Consider the following 22,503-nt stretch of genomic DNA (forward strand, 5'->3'; position numbering starts at 1 on the left):
CATAGAATGATATAAAGAAAATATTAATACAGTATAAAGATTATGCAACATATTTTGAATTTTCTCTGGTAAAAGAGTACTTGACTTGCCTCTTTCAGAAGGCATGGGAATAATATCACCCCATATACACCAGTAACAAGTCGAGGAAATATGAAGCCGCCAGGGCCGGCGGAGCGTTTTCAAAAGTGGGGGGAGGGGGGCCCACTTCCCGGTTTCATGAGCTAAGAAGCAAAAAAGCAAAAAAAAAAAGAAAAAAAAAGAAGGGGGCTTTCAGCGCAACTTCTGGTGCCACTTCCGAGTTTCTTCAGCTGACAAGCCAAATAAAAAAAAAAAGTCTTCAGCGCAAAAACAACCTTACCGTGCTCACGCTTCAAGGTCTCTATCTATTTCTTTCTAGTGCCACTTACGCACTTCTGGGGTAAAAAAAGTGGGGGGGGGCCCAAAGTGGTGACACCTTATGTATTCCCTTGTATGGTGCAAAAAAGTTGGGGGGGGGGCTCAACACAATGTTATGTGTTACAAGTGATATTTCTGTCATTCATGTCATTCAAATTCAGCAGAGTAGTGTCGAAGTTTCATCTGGATTTCCTTCTTTTGGGCGAGTTGTATGCAGGGCGAGACTGCGCCACAAGCATTTTCCGTGTTAGCCTTTTGTCAAGGCCCTCTCGCTGTAATGGGCGAGCGAAGCGAGCGGCCAGCCGAGCGCGCCAGCGCGACCCCACTCAGCTGGGCTCTCTTCACCATACAGCGAGAGGGCCTTGACAAAAGGCTATTTCCGTGTGGACTTCGACTTCACCTGTGAGCTGAACCACCTGCATAGGGACATGCGCGGACACGAATTTCTGACTACGGGCTAGACGCGGGGAAATCGGTCTGCTAGTTATAGTATATGTAGCACGACCACGGACGGCCGCCAGCAGGAGCTGATCGACTGTAATATGAGGCCGTAAAGTGCAAAAAGAGACAGTCAGATTTAGGCACCTACGTCAGTAAGTATAGATAATATCCAGTAATTCAGTGATTTAGTTGTCTATAGTATAGGTACGACACATGAATGTCATGCCATGCTAACTGCGTTTGTCTTTATTACAGCGACATTCCTATAGGTCTAGTTAGCGCTAGGCACCTACTCACTACACTAGTCTAACCGGTTATGCACTTGTCAATTGTAGTCCCGGCCCATGGGTACCCGGGGATGGCCGGGACTTGCATCCCACTTGCAATTTTGGGATGTTACACTACCCGGCCAAGTCCCGGCCAAGTCTCCGACAGGTTGGGCAAAATTTTCACGGAAATCCCCCGCTAAGTCCCCGGCACTAGGCCGGGCAAAATTGAAGTTGAAATCCCCGGCCAATTCCCCGACAGTCCGGGCAATATTTGCGCAGAAATCCCCGCCAAGTCCCCGACAAGTCGGGCATATTGTATAGACATCCCCGGCCAAGTCCCGACCCTCAAGGCCCGGTCACACTGCCCAAAAGTCGCGTAAGTTTGTGTGACACAATCACGCAAGAAATTTGGTTTTGCGCGTGCTTGTCCGTTGAGAATTTTCGCTGATTTACGCGATGAAAATCACCGATGAATTGCGCAAGAACTACGGAAATATCACTCAAAAATCACTAATCAGCGCATAGGCACGCAAAGGCCCCAAATAGGGTAAGGGCACCAGTATTCGGTCAGGCACCGGTATTCGGTCACTTATCACTAGTCACCAGCCAGTATGCAGTAAGTTCAACTGTCACAACACACGCAAATCACACTCATTCACATACTTGCACACTCATTCACAACAGGAAACTCCTTTAGCCCCCTCCAAAAATCCATCCAAAATCCCAAATTTTACGGTCAAAAGTGCAGAATCGGCGCTACCACTTTCCAAAAGCGCGCGCGAGTACGGGTCGCCGAAAAAGCGCTAAAATAAAATCGAGAAATACGCCGTTCTCTTGCTGGATTTTTCGCTTATCGCAAGCTTGGAGTGTAATGGTATCCTCAAAAACGCAAAAGAAAAACAAAATGTCCATACGTGCCGATACAGTGTCCCAATGTACAAGGGTTGAATGCAAGTGCCGAGGCCCCAGTATTCGGTCACCAACGGTCGCCGCAACTTCCCCGATGCAATTTTGCGCCAACAAGGTAGCGCGCGCGCGCGTTTTTCAGCTGCCTTGAACACGCATTGACTTTGAACGCGCACATCGTGTGACCGAATACTGGAGCCGATGACTGTATACTGGGGAATTTTCAAGGTGAAATATTTCACGATTTTGTGCAATTCTGTGAGATATTTAACGAAATGAAAGTTGAGATTAAAGAAATTTGATATATTTCACGTACATTGCTGTAGATATGATGTATGTATGTATTATTTTAGTTTGAAAAATATTGCAAAAAAGCTTAAGTGACCGAATACTGGGGATGTTACCCTAGGGCGAATTCAAGATTGTGCATGACGCCTGACGACAGAGGTCCACGGAAAATCACGCATAATCTGCGCTTTATCACAATTAGCTGCGTATGAATCGCACATAAACGTGATAGCGGCAACATTTTCGCAAATGATCACTGATATTCCACGCATATTTCGCGCGTTGTTCGCGTAAGAACAACGCAAACTACGCAAAAATTATGTAAAAACTAAAACGGCGCAATACTGCCTAGAAGTGTGTAAACTTTTACGCGAAGCCGAGTTTTGAGCTGCTCAAAAACCTGGCTTTTGAGGACCTGTCACACTGCCCAAAAGTCACGTAAACGCATGAATCACGTAAGAAATTCGAGCCTTACTTTACGCGATACGATGCGCGATTTGCGCATTTCATGAGTTTGTCTACAATTTTGAACCTTCGTAGTTGTAAGCCGATGTGCGCCGGATCGGCACTTTACGCAATTCCATGTTTTGAGGAGCTCAAAACTCGGCTTCGCGTAAAAATTTTACGCAGTATTGCGCTGTTTTACGTAATTTTTGCATAGTTTGCGTGGTTCTTACACGAACGATGCGCGAAATATGCGTGGAATATCAGCGATTGTTCGCAAAAATGTTGCCGCTATCGCGTTCACCAACGACTCTCCACTGACAAAAAAGCAGACTATGAATAATGATGCATGTTTCGCGCTTGAAACACCTACGTATCACTGAAAATCACTGAAAAAAAAAAATATTGGCGTAGGCCTATGTATCTCTAACAGAACACGGTAAATACTCATGAAATACTGATCGAGGAATCACTAATGTATCACTAACAACTCACGCATGATTGTGGCGCTATATTTTTACGTGATCTTTCCGTAGTTCTTGTGCAATTCATCGGTGATTTTTCATTGCGTAAATCAGCGAAAATGGTAAAATTCTCGACGGACAAGCACACAAAACCAAATTTCTTAGTTACCGGTACGTGATTTATGCGATTACGGAATTTTTGGGCAGTGTGACCGAGCCCGCCCGCGTGGAATCGCGTAAAGCGCCGATCTGGCGCACATCCGCGGACAATACGATCGAAGGTTCCACGTCAGAAAAATTCACGAAATGCGCAAATTACGCATGTTTCGCGCTAGGCTCTTTACGTGATTCATGCGTTTACGCAACTTTTGGGCAACGTTACGGAGTCCTCAATAGCGGGGAATTGCTAGTCAAGCGAAATAATTTATGGTCACATTACCGTACTGGAAATGGTACAAGTCATAATCAACTCTCAAGCAAAATCTGGCTCAATCCCGGCCAAAATTCCCGCCCCAAATGCCTGCCATTTGGTTGGAGCGAATTTCCCCCGACAAACCCTGGTTTATTCCCCACCCACTGGGGCAAAATAAGTGAATCTCCCCCGACAAACCCCTGTCCATTCCCGACCCACCGGGGCAAAATAATTGAATTTCCCCCTACAAAGCCCGGTCTGTTCCCGACCAACCCGGGCGAAAAAAAATGCTGAAATCCCCGCCCAACTTGGTTGCAAGTCCCGGCCATCCCCGGGTACCCATGGGCCGGGACTTCAATTGACAAGTGCATTAGACATTCTACACTAGATCTACAGTGTATTAAACGTTGTCGTTAGATAGACTTGACCGACAAGTAGGCTATGTCTAATTCCGCGAAAAACTTCTCATTTATAGTAATGACATTTGCTGGCGAAAAACTTCTCATTTATAGTAATGACATTTGCTGACCCAGCAAATGTCATCACTAGAGCCTATAAATGAGAAGTTTTTCGCGGAATTAGATATATGTAGTCATAGGGTCTACTTGTCGGTCAATAGATAACAGGTAAACGTTGTAATACAACGTTTAACAGTTACAGGAAGTGTACGTTTTACAAAGTAGGCCTAACGTTGTTAGAACATGTGAAAAACTGACCCAGCAAATGTCATTATTAAAATTTTAAAATGAGAAGTTTTTCGCGGAATTAGACAGACTTGTCGGTTAAGTGGCACTGCCACTGGGCACTGGCAACACATCATTGCATGATCGCAGCGCAGCCAGAGCAACAGAGGCTGAATTAGGGCCTAACGTTAGGCCTAATCGCTATTAAATGTTACAAATGATTTTTACAAAAATGAAAAATTTAACTGTTAGGGTTTTCTACATATAGAAGTCTACAGTATTACAAAGGCCTATCCCTAACGTTAGATATAAAGACCGTGTAAAATTACATAATTAATCAAGATAACATGCAGGTTCATACAAAACAAGAACAATCAAAAAAACAAAAAACAAACAAACAACCCTCAGGCACTGCATAACTAACAATTGGGGAAATAAAAGGTTTGAGTTGACCTTGACCTAGTAATGACCATCTGACGACACATGACAACTCTCACAATTTCGCAAGGTCAAAGAATGTAACAGTTACAGTACTAGGTCTAAACCTCGCTTTTAGGGCCTAAGTCGATATTGCATACCATAAGTCGACACGAAAGGAAAGTGCTGATTTTTGCTTTTGTTGATGTTATTCCTTGAAAATTTCCTCACATCTTAAACAACAGTCAACATTTACGGGCCTATAAGTTGACAACTCGCGTAAGTCGACATGCATGACGTGATTTTCAGTACCAACTGACCTTAAATACATGTTAACTGGACGTGGTTGTACATATACTCGCACGCTCGCTCACTTGCTATTGATGCTAGTTTTGCTGAAATCAGTTTGATACTAACAGGAAACAGAGGGGATCTAGGGTTCTATACTCTAGCCACTGTTTTTCTAAACTGTCAGGATATGACTCAAATGAGGCATGTTACAGAAATGGTGTCGACAATATCTTAGAATTTGCCTGACTTCTTTTTTCTTTCTGTGTTCCTCAGGAGAAGAGACATATGGAATTTTTGTTTTCTCTTCTTAAAATCCAGATCTATTCTGTATGATAATTTCTAATTCTACTCGGGTCAAAGGTCTCATGAGTCGGGCAGGTTTTAACTAAAGCGTACATCAGACTCGTCACCTGATGGAGCTATCAGAAGAAGAAGAAGAAGCCATGGAGGTCTCACAGCCCGGTTCGCAGCTGCCGGAAGTGAGCGGAACTCCGTGTTTTGTCGTCATGGATTCCCAACTGGAGGAGCAAGAGACCACAGGTGGAAACTCTGAAAGTCGCCAAGAAAAGCTGGAAGAGGGGAGAGCACAAAGGCTGAGAGGACTGCAGCATTTAAGCAAAGGGTCACCAACTGTACTGGGGCATGCGAGTCCTCAAACGGTAGGCATTGCTTCATTTTTCCAATGTCTTCTACAGGATGTCACTTTTGGGAGATAGTTTATTTTGAGTCAAAATCCATCATCAAAAGCGAAATATATACTACCCGCATGTAATTTTTCACCAAAACACTTTGGAATATATGTCTATTGAAGTCCTTTGTATTGCTTTCCAAAATTTTTAATCCTCAAGGCTCTGGGGACCAGAATGGAAATGTCTTGATCATGAAGTTTGTTTTTGTGTTTTTATATAGATCTGTAGAAAAGCATAAGCTCTAAATTGTGATGCTGAACTCGATCTGAATGCATTATATAACCACGGAGGTTAAATGAGATGATTTGCATTGAGATATTTGTGTGTGTAGGATATTGCCTGTCAAATACATGTCATATAAATGATTTTATATTACAATATAAAAGGAATCATCATGAAGTAGTGTGCAAAGTGATAGAGGCCTTGAAATAAATCTCTGAACCTTGGTCTGTGCGAGATTATTTATGTGGCTCACTATGACACCTTGCTGCTCCTTTATTAGATACTATACTTGATACTGTAATCCCTCTCGCAGCTCCAAGAACAGTGGCGTATCTGGGGGGGGGGGGGGCAAGGGGGGCACGTGCCCCGGGCGCCACTCCTTGGGGGCGCAAAAAAACGAAAAAAAAAAACGAAGAAGAAGAAGAAAAAAAAATGAAGAAGAAAAAGAAGAAGAAGAAGAAGAAGAAGAAGAAGAAGAAGAAGAAGAAGAAAAAAAACTCGCCCGGAAGGGGGAGGGAGAATGGTGGGGGGGGGGGGGGGGCAGAAAACCAAATCAAACAAGATAAAAACAAAACATGATGATGACGCGGACAAATTTTTTTAAATTTTTTTATTTCATTTATTTTCCACATCCTGATGAAAAGCATTTACAAAATGCAGGAACGATACATACACAGTAGGACATTGCAACAATACAAGAAAAATAAGTCCAACTTACAAGGATTTTACAACAGACAAACACAACATAAAAGCAGCTATTTCAGTTTGTGGGGGGATCAACATAGACCGTTGGTCTTTCTATGGCTGATCCCAAATGTTACAGCAAAGAATATTTACATTGATGCAATACACACAAGAAAAACTATACTACAAAAAGTGCACAATACATATAAGAAGGCAAGAGTAATCAAAGTGTGGTGCTTGTTCACTACATAAAACTTCAAATTTATAATATATCTATATGAACAAGGAATGATTTGTATCTTCTTTTAAATATTGAAAGTCTATTAGACAGCTTTATCACATTTGGCAAGTCGTTCCATAGAACAGGTCCCGTATATTTGAAAGTGTATCTTGAAATGCAATATTTAAAATTTGGGATATACAATCTATTCATCTGTCTAGTATTATATTTATTCTTATTTTGGATGAAGGAAGTATCAAGAAACCCTGGCAAAATGTTGTTTATATATGTGTACATGAAAACAGCGAGAAAAAATTTGTTCATATCAAAAATCGTCAATAAGTTATGTTCTTTGAATAGAGGACCTGTGTGGCTAAGAAATTGTCTATTACTGATCATACGGATTGCACGCTTTTGTAAAATAAAAATACGCTGTAAAAGATACTTTGCACAATTTCCCCATATTATGTTACAGTAAGATAATTGAGGCATAATCAAAGTGTGATATAACTTAACAAGAATTTCAGAAGGTACGATTGCACGTATACTATTGATTGCACCTATTGCTCTAGAGACAATGTTTATTGTGTTCACACTAAAATTCTATGTTCTGTGAGCTGAAATACAAAAATTTTCGGCTCACTCGCTGCGCTCACTCGCCAAAATTTGTATAAAAAAGAAGGTAAGAACAAAACGTGATGATGACAAAATGGCAGTGTCTATTGTGTTCACACATGTCATTTTATATTTAGCAGGCAAAATGTTTCACGGAGCAGCGGCTGCAATTTCATTCGTTCTGAAGCAATCGCCCATTGGATCAAAAGAGGGCGTCAACAGTTTCGAACATACGGGGGGGGGGGGGGGGGGGGGGCGCAAAAAAACAACAACAAATCAAACAAGATAAGAACAAAACGTAATGATGACGCGGAAATATACAAATTTCGGCTCACTCGCTCGTACTAATTTAGAGTATTTTTTCAAGTCCTCAGTTTGTTGGTATAAATCGTTATCTATAAGGCCGTCACTATATCTTGATTAGAATTGCAAGATTTAATAAGCAAAAAATGACAAGAGTTTCATGATTTGTAAGCTGAAATACAAAAATTTTCGGCTCGCTCGCTGCGCTCGCTCGCCAAAATTTGTATAAAAAAAGAGAAGAAGATAAGAACAAAACGTGACGACGACGCGGACAAAATGGTAATGTCTATTGTGTTCACTCATGTCATTTTATATTTAGCAGGAAAAATGTTACACGGAGCAGCGACTGCAATTTCATTCGTTCTGAAGCGATCGCCGATTGGATCAAAAGAGGACGCCAACTGTTTCGAACATACGGGGAAGGGGGCGCAAGAAAAAAATCAAAAAAGATAAGAAAAAAACGCAACGATGACGCAGAAATATACAAATTTCGGCTCACTCGCTCGTACTAATTTAGAGTATTTTTTCAAGTCCTCAGTTTGTTGGTATAAATCGTTATCTATAAGGTTGTCACTATAATTGTGAGATTTGATAAGCAAAAAATGACAAGAATTCCATGTTTTGTAAGCTGAAATACAAAAATTTTCGGCTCGCTCGCTGCGCTCGCTCGCCAAAGTTTATATAAAAAAAATATAAGAACAATACGTGATGATGTGACGAAGACATTTACAAATTTCAGCTCACTCGCGCGCACTAATTTAGAGTATTTTTTAAAGTCCTCAGTTTTTTGGTATAAATCGATATCTATAAGGCTGTCACTATACCTTGATTAGAATTGTAAGATTTGGTAAGCAAAAAATGACAAGAATTCAATGTTTTGTAAGCTGAAATACAAAAATTTTCGGCTCGCTCGCTGTGCTCGCTCGCCAAAATCTATCAAAATTCATTACATTTAAATCACCCTCAAAAAGATCCCTTTTAAGTGCTTGAAAAAGCATCATGTGGACTTTGTTTAAAGTCCCTACCGGGATGGGGTTGGGGTTGAACACTTTTTCACAAATTAGGGGCGCAATTTTCGTGCTTGCCCCGGGCGCTGTTTTCCCTAGATACGCCACTGTCCAAGAAGCTATACTGGGATGAAACTACACATGTGTGCCATTGGGAGGTGCCATGGTGATGATCTCTATTTACAATAAAAGTGTGCACTGTGCAAGTAAAATCTGAATGCATCCTCCTTTTAAAGGATAAGTGATCCAGAAGAAGGCTGCAAGGTTGTAATACATGGGAGAGCAGCTTTTCTGAATGTTTTTAAGGTGGTGGCATGTACAACTTGACTATGATAAACGATAAAAGTTTTTAAAAAAAAGTATAATTAATGGTGTTTGTAGACATGGTAAAGTTAGTGACAAAGTTATCAGAATAGAAGTAAAAGTTAAAAAAAAAAAAACTGCCTGCATTTTTAGAAATGGGTGAGAGTTCCCTGTATATGCAAAAGCAACACAAATGTTTGATGAGATGGTTTCTCTCCACTAGAAATCTGATCTTTCAATTCTTGACATTGTCTAAACCTTGATTGATTTCCAGGCTTCCAACAATGCAAAGCAACCAGAAAAGGAGGGCATGGTGACGGGTCACAAATTGGAAAAAGAAGAAGGTGCTCCAGGCAGCTCTGAAATGGAGGCGAGGGTTGACATAGTAACCAAAGCAGATGATGATGATGACCCAGTGAGCTCTTCTCAAGAGGACCTCTTTAATCCAGAGGAACCTGTTAATCCGGAGGAGCCCTTTAATCCAGAGGAGTCCACAGCCTCTAAGCATGGTAGCAAACATTCAATACTTGCATTTAGTCACAGAGTTTTCACAGAATGCTTCTGTTTTTAACCCATATCGAGCCAACGCACCTGTGTACACAAACACCCAAGTGGCCCAGCACCGTTCGCGCACACACGCCGACAAATAGACAACTCTCCAAACAATCGCTCTTCATTAGCAAGCAATGAAAAAAACATAGACAAGTTATATCTCATTTGAAAGAAGAAAAAAATCTTGTTAATATGGTATATAACATGTTGTTATTCAATGCATAGTACAGTCGTAGTACTCAGCGGAAGTGAATGACGTCATTCATCTGTCATTTTATCCATTACGGAATATTCCGTACGTGGCCCCTGTGGCGTTTGGACGAACTACGGAATATCCCGTAGATGGCCCGATATGGGTTAAGCAATACTTGTGAAATCTGGCAGGAGTACAGCTTTTTCATTGTGTGCATAGTACATCACTACTTAAGAAATATTTTGAACACCCGCATATGAACACAAGTTTCCAAATATGAGTTTGTTTACTCTGTTACATTTTTCTAGAGATGTATAATATCACTTTTCCTGTCATTTCTTTTATATATTTATGCTCATGTGAACAAGTGTTTTCAAAGTGAACATGCACACTTTATGTGATGTGTTACCACATTTATGAAATTGCCTTCTAAGTATTAGCTTTTATGTGGCTTGTACAAACTGTAGGCATAGTAGTAATTTGTCTTACTATGTTTTTAAGCAGTCATCCAGCAGCCGTGCTGGTGTGTCATTTTGATCTCTCTGGGTTGATAATAAATTCTTAAGCAGTTAAGAGTACACTTCCCCTACCATATTCAGGCTAGCCATGATAAATAGAGCAAATCCAAATGAACAGAATGGGAGAGAATTTACCAAAAAATGGACCTGCAGTATGAGAGGCATGGAATTGTAAAGTTCAAATGTTTTCATTTTCATGATACAGTATACAAATTGCGGAGAGTTTTGAGGTAGTGACACCAGGTCCTCTTGATTTACTTTGTAAGAGTGCTATGCAAGCATACATTGTAACTAGAAAAGCACTCTGAGTGCAGACCTCTGCCAAATAGCACATTTTCACCCATATACACATATGCTAAAAACAGCATTATTTTACAATGATAAGAATCCTTTTTAGTGGTCTCTGCTTAGCTTCCTGCAAAGCTGCACCTTGAGCATGCATATCTCAAATACACACAGCTTGAATTTCCTCTTTTGTTGGCCCAGTTTTCCAACGATCCTTCAAAATTATTTAAAAAACATTCTTTGATCCAGATTGATTAAAAATTCTAACCATCTGTGCCTATGTCAATATCAAGTTTTCCCGTTAATTTCATCCAAATCCATTCACAACTTTTCGAGTTATTCTGAAAACAGACAAAAACAGAACAAACAGACAAACCAATGCCTCCTAAAACATAACTTCCTTAGCGGATGTAATTATGTATTGCATTGTGTATGTCTGACTTTGATGAATCTTTTTCCATGCTATTCATATGACTTAACTCTTAAAAGTCGACTGAGTATGGTGTTTAATTTTGCATTTTGAGTGCCATTTTTGCAATCCCAATCTCTTGCAGATGAATCCGCACCATCCCTCAGCAAGGACGCCTCCAGCCTTCTATGCACCCCATCAGAGAGTGTCAGCTGTTTGCGGTTCTCTGGTGTTGTGCTAGCGCATGAGAGCAGTACCTCCGGTTCCGGCTCATCCATCAATGTAGTCCTCCCGACTCCGGATGCGTATGGAACACCACCCACCTGCATTCCGTCCACACCCTCCGGACCGGACACCAGCAACGGTATTCTTTTTCAAATTAAATCAAAGTGGAATCATAAAGTCAGGGGAATATGTCTTCTACCTTGGTGCCCCCCCCCCCCACCCATTTCAATGATTTCTCAGGATTTTTTCCCTTGAATTGAGCCCCTATGGCTCAAATCTGGCATAATGTTAGCGCAAGTTTGCAATTCAAACGTGCCCATATAATCCATGTGTCACTCTGTAGTATGCTCGCTCGGGCCATACATTTCACTTCCTCTCTGAATTCTAATCTTTCGATCGAGGTTTAGTATGTAAGACTGCTATATTGATATTTAAAAAGAAATGTGCAGTATTATGATACTCGTATAAAAAGGGACTTGGCTGTAAGGTCGATTATAGCAAGGAGGTTCGCTTTGATCCCATGCTCGAAGCCGCCACTCAAAAATATTTGTAAGTATGTGTCAAACTGGATCTGCCGCTCATATGCGAAGACAATTGACTCGTGTCTCAGTGCATAATCACAAGCCACTTTCCAAGGAAGGTATCTCGTCTTTGTGATTGTGATCTCCACCGACAGTTGACACATCAAGAAATGACTCTGTAGCCACCGTTAACAGACAGGCTGACTTAATTGTGGAACTGCAACAGCCTTCCAGTAAACTGGCAGTAGACCGTCTACAGCCGACATTAGCTATTAGCTACTAGCCGTTCAATCTGTAGCAAATTATAAACACAACCAATACTCATAAGGGCATGTTCAATTAATACCCAACACTAAATGATATTGATAAATCATACTTGCTAATTCCATCCTGCTTATGTGTCCACATATCAGATCTCACATCTGTATGCTATATTACACTTCCGTTTGACCATATTGTTACTTGTGTAATTCCCCCAAATAGAGTTACATATGTATCCTAGATCGTACTTAATATCATACTTCTTTTTATTACTTATTCAGCACTCTGGCAATAAACTGTCATATTACATATCAATCTTCCATATATTTGCTTAACTTGTGTTTTATGCACCTTCCAATGAATTATCAGACAGGCATATTGATAATTACCCTTTCATCATTTAATTCCTTACTTCAGCCTGTATCAGATTTATACACCATTCATTTGTATCAAATTGTATGCATCAATATCCGTACAGCATTCATCGTTAAACACATTCACATGTGTACGGTACGGTGTACGGTGTACAGTACATGTATATATGTACGATGTGCTTAACGTTACAATTTCACAATCACATCATCAGATTATAAACCCTGATATTTTTGTTCATAAGTACATCAAACACACACCTTTTCAGTACAGAACCATACACTAATTATTCTATTACATAACACTCGTACAAGTATTCCGAGGGTTAGCATATTCCACGTGTTCAGGCAGTGCATCACACAAAAGAAATTCAAAGTAGTTAAAATTCCAGTGTGTGGAGTGTGAGGTGTTCACGGCTATAAAGGAGTGGATTTGTAAGGAGTGTTCATCTTTTTCATGTGTGACCGGCAGTGTAACAGGAATGTCGAGCGACGAGCAGCAACCCAGTAAGGAAGGCGTAGAGACCCAACTAACATCTCAGGCCGCGGAGATTAGGCGGCTCTCGGAGATAGTTTCTCGCCTAGCAGAGTCCGGCTCTGTCCAAGGCCAGCAGCATGGCCACGAACCGAACACCCGGTATCCAACATCTTCTCCCGGCCGGGACCACGAGGCTGACGACGATCTCTTGAGTATCATCGCAGGGACTGATTTTATCTCCCAGTCGGAGGCGCCCGCGGGTCAGATGTATGACCCACTAGCCACTCTAGCTTCCAACCCCGGAGGAGGGGTTGATGTTTGGGAGGCGGACGTGGATACGATTTATGAGGAGGCCAACAAGGTATCTCCGCCTGTATATGACGATTTAGCGGATCGAGTCACCAAGGCGGTAACTCTACCCCCTCAGAAAGACGCTATACAGAAGATACAAGAAAAATACAAGCCTCCGGCCAACGCCTCGGCAGCCTGTGTGCCGCGCGTGGACCACGAGATCTGGAACTCCCTTCCCCCAAGGGCGAGGGCCACTGATGCCCAGTCGCAAAAGTTACAACTCAATATCGTGAAAGCTCTGCTTCCATTTGTGGAAATGTTAGCATATCTCAAAGAAGTCGGGAAAGGCAAAAAGACCGTGGACATCGAGAAACTACAGCGGCTGGCCGTCGATGGCCTTACGCTAGCCGGCTATGCCAGCTACCAGACGAGTATGAAACGTCGGGAAGACATCAAACAACACCTCAATCCCCGTTACCAGGGCCTGTGCGCAAAGTCTGTGCCAATTACGGACTCCCTGTTTGGGAACAATCTGTCCACGACGTTAAAAAACGTCTCGGAAGCTTTCAACGTGGGTCGCAAGGTAGCGCCCGGCAAGCCGATTTCCTATCGCGACCGTCAACGCCGTCGCAGAGACGGCGGCCCCTATCAACGTGAAGCCGTGCGGCGAAGGGATGTTTTTCGACGCCCCGGGCCTCCAGCGACCGTTTCCCGGCCGCCACCTGCTGGCCCCCAGGCCCCAGCCTACGGTCGACCTTTCACCCGTCCCTACAGGGCCTCGTACACCCCAACCAAGCCTGACGCAAAAAACTAAGAGTGAGTTAATTCCCCAAGCCGGGAGACTCAAGTTTTTTGTGGATAATTGGTCTCACATAACATCCGATACATGGATTCTAAATGCTATTTCAGGTTACAAAATTGACTTTGTAAGAACGCCCTGTCAATTTTCCATGCCACATAATATACCGCTTTGTGCGGACGAAAAGAAAGCTGTTTCAGCAGAGATTAATATACTTCTGGAAAAAAAGGCAATAGTAGAAAGTCGAAGAGAAGACTGCAAATTTGTTTCCACTATCTTCACAATTCGGAAGAAAACGGGAGATTTGAGACCAGTTATCAATCTCAAAAACTTGAACGTTTTTGTAAAATATGATCATTTTAAAATGGAAAATATTACGTTTGTTAAAGATTTGGTTCAGCGTAATGATTTCCTAACTTCTCTCGATTTAAAGGACGCATATTTTTCGGTCCCAATTCATCCTGAGCTCTGGGGATATCTATCCTTTTCTTGGGAAGGAAAATTTTATTCCTTCCAATGTCTTCCATTTGGGCTCAGTTCGGCGCCCCGTGTTTTTACCAAAATAATGAAACCTGTGATTGCTGCTATTCGCAGCAGAGGAATTAGAATTATCATTTACCTGGACGATATTTTGATTTTTGCTCACTCACGTCGAGAAAGCATGGAGCACACAAACTATGTTTTTCATCTTTTGTCTAATTTAGGTTTTATTGTAAACCGTGAAAAGTCGGTCATGACGCCGACGAATTCGGCGCTCTTTCTCGGGTTCCAAATCGATACCCGCAAAATGTCTTTTCAGTTGCCAACAGAAAAAGTCCAAAAAATTCAATCAAAGGGTGACGAATTACTAAAATCCGATTGAGTTTCAATTCGCGACCTTGCCAGCTTCATTGGTTCAATTATTTCTTCGTTTTTAGCGTTTCCCTACGGGAAAATGCACTTTAGATCCCTCGAATGGGCAAAGACAAAAGCTCTTTACGATTCAAATGACGATTATAGTTCTTCTGTCTCTCTTAATACAATATTACGTGAGGAAATTGGATGGTGGCTTAGTCAAGCACCGGAGAATTTTACAACCCCCATTCATGAACCCCCTGTCTCAATCACAGTCTCAACAGATGCTAGTAACACAGGTTGGGGAGCCGTTTGTCATAATGACAATTCTTTCTCTCAAGGCGTCTGGCGCCCAGAGCTAAGGTACATGCATATTAATGCCCTTGAGCTTCTAGCAATAGAGCAAGCATTGCTTACCCTCTGTAGCGAGTTCCGCAATAAACACATCCATATTCAAACAGACAATACTACGTCAGTGGCCTACATTAATAAGATGGGCGGTAATGTACAGAAACTTAATGAGATCGCATTCCGCATTTGGTCTTGGTGTATAGAAAGAAGAATTTGGATTTCGGCATCTCATGTTGCCGGTGAAGCAAACAAAGAAGCGGATGTTTTGTCCAGAAGGGACATGAATAAAGAATTAAGTTTGCGTCCAAGTGTCTTTTCTCGCATGGTTGCCTCTACCTTTGACCCAGACATCGATTTGTTTGCGTCTTGTAATAATAAGCAACTGCCATCGTATGCGTCGTGGAAATACGATCCTAATGCAAAAGTTATCGATGCTTTTTCAATCTCATGGAAATGTCTAACTCCGTACATTTTCCCCCCGTTTTGCCTCGTTTCTAGAGTCCTCAACAAGCTACAAACGGACAACACACGAATAGCACTCATCATAGCTCCGATATGGAAAACCCAACCTTGGTTCCCCGCCATTCTTCGCATGACAGTTGCCCCGCCCCTTCTTCTACCGATGGACTGCCTACGCCCCGCTGTTCATCCGATACCAAAAATGAGGCTAGCCGCATGGACTATCTCAGCAGACGCTGGGATGCAGCAGGTTTTTCGAGAGAAGCTTCCCATCTCCTCGCTCTCTCCTGGCGCAGCGGGACTAGTAAGCAATACGATTCAGCCTGGAAACAGTGGACTGATTGGTGTTATAAACAAAAGACCAATCCACTCGCGCCTACTTTAGCGGACATTGTTAATTTCCTTGCCTTCGAACATTCCCAAGGCAAGTCTTACTCTACAATTAATTCTTACAGATTTGCTTTATCATCTGCGATTCCACGAATTAATGGTCAGCCAATAGGCCAACATCCTGATGTTGTTCGATTAATGAAAGGTATTTTCAATCAAAATCCACCCAAACCGAAATACTGTAGCACATGGGACGTTTCTACTGTTCTAAACTATATCGCTGGTTTACCAGATGATAAAGATTTGTCCCTGTTGCAATTGAGTAAGAAATTAGTGTCTTTGATGGCGCTCGTTTCCGCCCAGAGGTCACAAACTTTGTCCCATCTCGATATTTCTTCATGTACCATTTCTGAAGATCACGCTACCTTTTACATGACAGATTTGTTAAAAACTACTTCGGTTAAAAATACTCTGAAAAGTCAATCGGTCAAGTTTCCGTCATACACTCCGAACAATAAAATGTGTGTGATAAGAACCCTCAATGAGTACATTAAACGTACCGCCCCTCTCCGTGAACATAACAATGAGACTAGGCTTTTTGTTTCCAGCAGGAAGCCACACACTCGAGTGACCACCTGTACTTTGGCACGTTGGATGAAAGACATCCTAAAATTGTCAGGAATAGATACCTCAGTATTTCAAGCACATAGTTTTCGAGGCGCATCAGCCTCATCCGCCTATGCTCACGGGGCGACCCTAAAGGATATAATGTCAATCGCTAATTGGTCCCGCGTGACTACATTCAGAGATTTTTACCATAAACCAATTGTTGACGGTTCTTATCATTCGGCTGTCCTTAATTCTACTGCGTAATTCTCGGTGATGACGACCATCTCTAGCGGTCCGACTGTTAAGAGGAGCAGGTAGTAGAAGGATGGCAGTCGTGGTTTTTCTGGCGGCAAAATGTCAATTTTTTTTAAGAACCGCCAGTATATGATTTTAAAGAGAAAGTACTCCTTTGCATGTATTCTACATTATATTAATGACAACTGCCTTTGTATTATCGTTTGGGATAATGCTGAGTCAAAAGACTACAAGGGACAAAATGTCCTGCATCTTTGTAATAAAGTCAGGTATACTGATCAGACAGCTGGCATGACTTGCGTCTGTGTTATGACGTCTTATCCATTCACATCAACTTCTGTCAATTGCTTCGAACATGCTAACCCTCGGAATACTTGTACGAGTGTTATGTAATAGAATTCTTAAATTATGCAAATAATATTATGAAGTATAATTGGAATTCTATTAATAATAACGAAGTACAAGTAGAAGAGGGTCCCACCCGTTTTCAATTCCTTCACCCACCCGCGTGTTTCACAGAAGTTGACGTGCCTTGTGTGCCTGGTATCAATGACCGATTGTGCTGTGCCGATTGTACTGCTTGTGGTGGATGCATCCGCATTTGCAGGAATGAATCTGTATACAACCTCTTTTACTCTTAATATTCAACACGATTACTGCCATATTCAAATCTCAAAATCCACAAACATCTCGTCTGTCTTTAAATAAAGACATTCATGCTTTGAGCATCTTCTTTAATTTAAGGAGTACCTTATATCTGCCTAGGAAGAATAAGCCAGTAACCGTGCAGTCTACTGGTACTTTACACTTATCTTTGAAAGATGAACACTCCTTACAAACCCACTCCTTTATAGCCGTGAACACCTCACACTCCACACACTGGAATTTTAACTACTTTGAATTTCTTTTGTGTGATGCACTGCCTGAACACGTGGAATATGCTAACCCTCTTCTACTTGTACTTCGTTATTATTAATAGAATTCCAATTATACTTCATGATATTATTTGCATAATTTAAGAATTATATTTTCAAATTAACTCATCTAAATACTCACAACTTTGGGCTTATTCAAAATATTTTGTTGATTTTCCACCAAACTGTCAATTTCGACCACCCCGAAATGGCGTCGAAATGGCAAGGCAAAATATATACGCTGCCCATTAGCGACAGTCTTAACAAACTCTCGACTCACGCCTATGACGTAAATCTCGTCACCGGCTATAAGTTAGCATAAATCATCTGTGTCTCACAGTGATGGTAATTACTTTTCACTATCCCTACTTACAAACGATGGGCAGTAGACAATGGTAAAGGCACGGGGGTGCGCGAATAGAAATTGCTCAAGTATTGCTGAAATAGATATCAAAATTACTCAACTGTACGTGTCTATACGCTAATCTGACATATTAATTTATAAAGAACTATACTTGAAGATCGATAGCATATTAGTTTCATTTGGCAGAAATGAGGAGAAAAGTGATAAAACCGGCTTTCCATGAGGGTAAAATTTTAAACACTTTCACAAAATACAGCTCAGATTTACACTTCTGCACATATTTTCGAACGGAATAGACTTTTGTTTTATATGCTTTATCATTAGGTGAAATTTCATTGCATTTGATATATAAACGAGCAGCATATACCCGATACTATGTTAGCGTTAAAAATGAATCTTCAAATTGCTCAGAAAGATGGCGGCTTCAAGCATCGAACATCAAAGGCACAAATGCACCCGTGAAATTTTTTTGTCCATCCATAGAAAACTGACAACTGATTGAATAGTTGTAGTCAGTTGTTACTCCATCTCTCGAACCTCCTTGATTATAGTATGAAAGTTCATAGGTCAAATTTCATTTCAAAAGTATTAATTTCAAATATCGTAAAATATCCAGGAAGTGTGCAGTGTAATCTAGTCAGACCTGATACAATCATATACCCACAAATGATCCAAAGTTTGACACAGGTAATCTGCTGATACTCTTTGATATCAAATAAATACATCAGATTTAATTGAAACAGATCAATCTATACCAACAAGAACAGAAATTCGTGTAAAATCTATGTCACGCTGCATAGTTTGAAATGTGTGCATGAATTCAAGCTTTGGTATGCTGTCTCCAAAGATTATCATCTTAAACTGACTGCTTGTCACATTTGCACAAAGCATTTATATCTACTATTTAAGCTGTAGTGTTGGTTCCTCAATAACCATTATCTACTGGTGCCCCACATTCTGCAAATACGGAAGAAGTTTTCTGGATTTTTCTGGAGAATGTTGCATTATTACACAGAGATATATCAAAATAATCAAAACCTTGGAAGCTCATTGAAACCTGTACATTTATATATTTCTTGTAACTTCACCAAGCTCTTCCTGGTGGGGTAACTTTAAGTAGTTAAGGGGGCCAATCTATAATTTCCCACTCATTTCTTTGAATCTAATTTCTCTCCTTTCAGAAGATCTGAATTACACAGTTGGGCAGGATGACATTGTCGGGGATCTGCCCAAGACCTCTCTTCTGAAACGCAAATCGACGACGACATCAGAGGAGAGTGAAGACGCCTATGGTGTAAGTTTGAATACAGTCCCAAGAGAAGTCCTAAGATTTTGAAAGGGTGGGGGGGGGGGGGGTGATGAGGGTGAGAGAGGAGAAGTGCAAAGATGGTGTAAAATTGTAACATTTTTCTGGTCAATACTTAACCAACATAATTATACACATATCTTCCTTCATCCCCAGTTCTTAGCTGAATGACTGAATTCTTAGCCAGAAAATATGGATACGATGCTATTCAGTGAATTATTTGCAAATAGTAAATTGATGATGTTATCCCCTCACAATTTGCCACACAATTTAAATCATGAAATCCCCAATTTTTTGATCAAATGCAATTATGCCCCAGTCTCAGATCCTGATCTATCTGGCTGATTTATTATTTTGAATGTAGTCAGCCATGAATAACATTATGTTTTATAGTTTGAAAGCACAAATTTTGAATTTTCATCATTTTTTTTTTTACACAATTGATATGAAATTGTGAGAAGAAGACATCATCCACTCATTTGAATATTCAAATCAACTCAACGGGAACAGTTTTGTAGAAATTAGCGAAATTTTGCAATATCATAACTGCCCTAATTTTCATTCGATATTGATAAATATTTCACTGTTGTGCTTGTAAGATTCTGCTCTTTCTTTTCACACTAACTTACAACTAGCCTGGAATTCCCCTCTAAAGGGTATTTCTTGCAAACTCTTTGCAAATTTTCTTCAGTATAAACATTAATGGTAATCCCAGATCTGTGAATAATGTGCTTGAGAAACCACCCACCAAATTCCTACATGTAGATCCCGGCGTGGCAGCAGGAGCTGAATCGCCAACAGAAGGAGAAAGAAGCCTTGGCAGGCACCCAGGACAGCTGGCTGGAAGAGAGTGCACGTAACCATGGGCAACGGTCACCCCCAGCAACCGTTGATTCGGCCAACCCATCCTCGAGCCTGTCTGAGCATGCGAGCAAGTCAAGTTCTGAATCTGTTGAGGCAAGCATTATTCCTTTGAAAATTGGTGTGGTTATGGATAATAAAGGTTGAACTTTCAGTTCCATACCCACCCTTTCTCTATTACCATCTTTTAATCTCTATTCCCCCCCACCCCGTAAAACTTGCTAGTCTCATAAGCCCTACTTTAACAGAGCCTTAGCTTTTAAACCAGAGTTCCAGGGACTATGTCCACGCAAGCCTTTTTTTTTTTTACTGTGTCTGTTACAATGGTTCCGAAAAGTTCTGCTATGTGACGAGCTGCCAATATGCAACTTATTTTTGCTTTCTGTTTGTCTTTTTTTTCTACTTTTTTTTCTACTTTTCTACACAATAGTCCTGGTCTGTGCCCCAGCAGCAGCCATTGATGACATCCACTGGCGAGGACAGTTCCAAGCAATCCACAGCTACAGGGTCCAGGCCCCCCAGTAAGTCCTGAAAATGTGTCAAGAGATGGTATTCAATGGAAAGTCCACTCTGGCATTAGTTTATGTAAATAGACGCAGAAAAAAAAAGAGAGAGGAATTGACACTTTGTGCTTGATTTGTCCCAACTTGAGAGGATCACAGCTTTTGCAGTTTTTACCAGAATTTGCTCAAACTTTCACTGGCCTGTTTGTCTATTTTTTTCTGCTTCTGTTCACACAAACTGATTTCCAGGGCGCATTTACCCTTTAAGTAGCTTCCCAATAATTTCATATGTTAATATTCCTCTCTAGGATAACATACAATTTGAAAACCAGTATAGTCCAGGCCCCTCACCCATTTTGAATTTAAAGGAAAGATCCCTAACTTTATCCCTTGTCAGTTCCTGGTTTTGGCTACCAGAGTCCTCTTGTTATGGAGAAAATAGAATTTACTTCAGTGCTTAATGTGGTATTTTGCTGAATTTGCAACAAAATATGTAGTCAGTTATGGTGGCGCCAAATGGGCCTACAATTAGTTACTAATCATATCAATTAGACTGACCCCCCCCCCCATACTTTAATCTGATTGGTCAAAGTGAAAGTAGTCGTCAAGTAGATTTTGTTATCAACGGACTCCTGAGCTCTATTTTGAATTTCACGATCGTCTCATATGGACATGGGATTCCATTCTGTATGTCGTTGTGACTGTCTGCAGAATGATGTTAGAGGCCAAGTAATAACATTTGGCTGTTAACACATATGCACTGCAGCGAGTTTATAATGTCCTCTGCAGACAATACAATGGAAGTGTGACGAAGCATAAGGAATATAGGGCGTATCATAATGAATATGACTAATAACATATTCATTGCACATTATTGTGCTTGGACATAGAGCTGCAGATCGGTCCAGGCAGACCATCCAAAGTAGAAGAGAAGCCAAACTGCTGATGAGTGTCTTTCTCGAAAATGAGAAATGCTGAAATTGCTGAGAAGCTTCATTTTGGGAGACAATGTATATAATAACAAATTGTTTCTGGGAGACAATGTACATAATAACAAAGTGTTCCTGGTAGACAATGTACAGAATAAGAAAGTGTCTCAAAATGCTGATATGACCCTTCTTTGCACGTTACATAAGGTATCCTGAATTCGATGAGAGGGATCACACTTGTTTAAATGGTCAGCTGTAGGCACCTGGAATCGAGTCAAGGGAATACCAGTTGTAAAGAAAAGGTATAACTGGTGGAAGTCTGACACTGGTCAAAACAAGATGAGGAGTGACAGTTTTATCTGCCCCATGAGTACTAGCTTTAAGTTGACAAGGGGGTAATGTGCTGACATTAGTCCCTAGGTGCTGACACTAGTCTTTATTGTGCTGACACTAGTCTTTATTTTGCTGACAGTGCCTTGTGGAGTGTCCACTTCATAATTATTCATCAGATGACCAATGGTCATCTATATGATTGGTTAATTGTGTCGGCAAGGGGAGGGACATCTATGTGCCATATTTAATGTTACATTTTAATTTGGTTTCCAAGAGGGGCGGACTCAGTAAAATAATCATATGCATGAAGCTTGAGAGCCTGAAACAAAACCAGGGTGCAAGACCTCAAAATAGTTAGTTACAACTCGACATCTTCAAGTAGCTCATTGAGTGAAGAATCATTTCACTCCAACTGTACACATCATTTTCGACTGAATAAAAGTCCAGCGGACACCCAGGTTCACATACGACTTGTGTGGAATGGGACTTTGATTTTCA

The 22,503-nt window shown here is 41.1% G+C and overlaps 1 protein-coding gene across 1 annotated transcript in view; it reads left to right on the forward strand.

The window, feature by feature from the left end:
* Window positions 1-5,405: 5,405 nt before the first annotated feature.
* Window positions 5,406-22,503, forward strand: part of LOC140230677 (uncharacterized) — a 51,560-nt gene continuing 34,462 nt past the window's right edge. The window contains exons 1-6 of the mRNA XM_072310817.1: window positions 5,406-5,670; window positions 9,329-9,563; window positions 11,157-11,375; window positions 19,255-19,367; window positions 20,145-20,336; window positions 20,671-20,761. Of these exons, the coding sequence (XP_072166918.1) occupies window positions 5,425-5,670; window positions 9,329-9,563; window positions 11,157-11,375; window positions 19,255-19,367; window positions 20,145-20,336; window positions 20,671-20,761 (1,096 nt within the window). The 5' untranslated portion in view covers window positions 5,406-5,424. The remainder of the gene's footprint in view (window positions 5,671-9,328; window positions 9,564-11,156; window positions 11,376-19,254; window positions 19,368-20,144; window positions 20,337-20,670; window positions 20,762-22,503) is intronic.

This window comes from Diadema setosum, chromosome 7, assembly GCF_964275005.1.
Source record: "Diadema setosum chromosome 7, eeDiaSeto1, whole genome shotgun sequence".
In the NCBI taxonomy this organism is placed as follows: domain Eukaryota; kingdom Metazoa; phylum Echinodermata; class Echinoidea; order Diadematoida; family Diadematidae; genus Diadema; species Diadema setosum.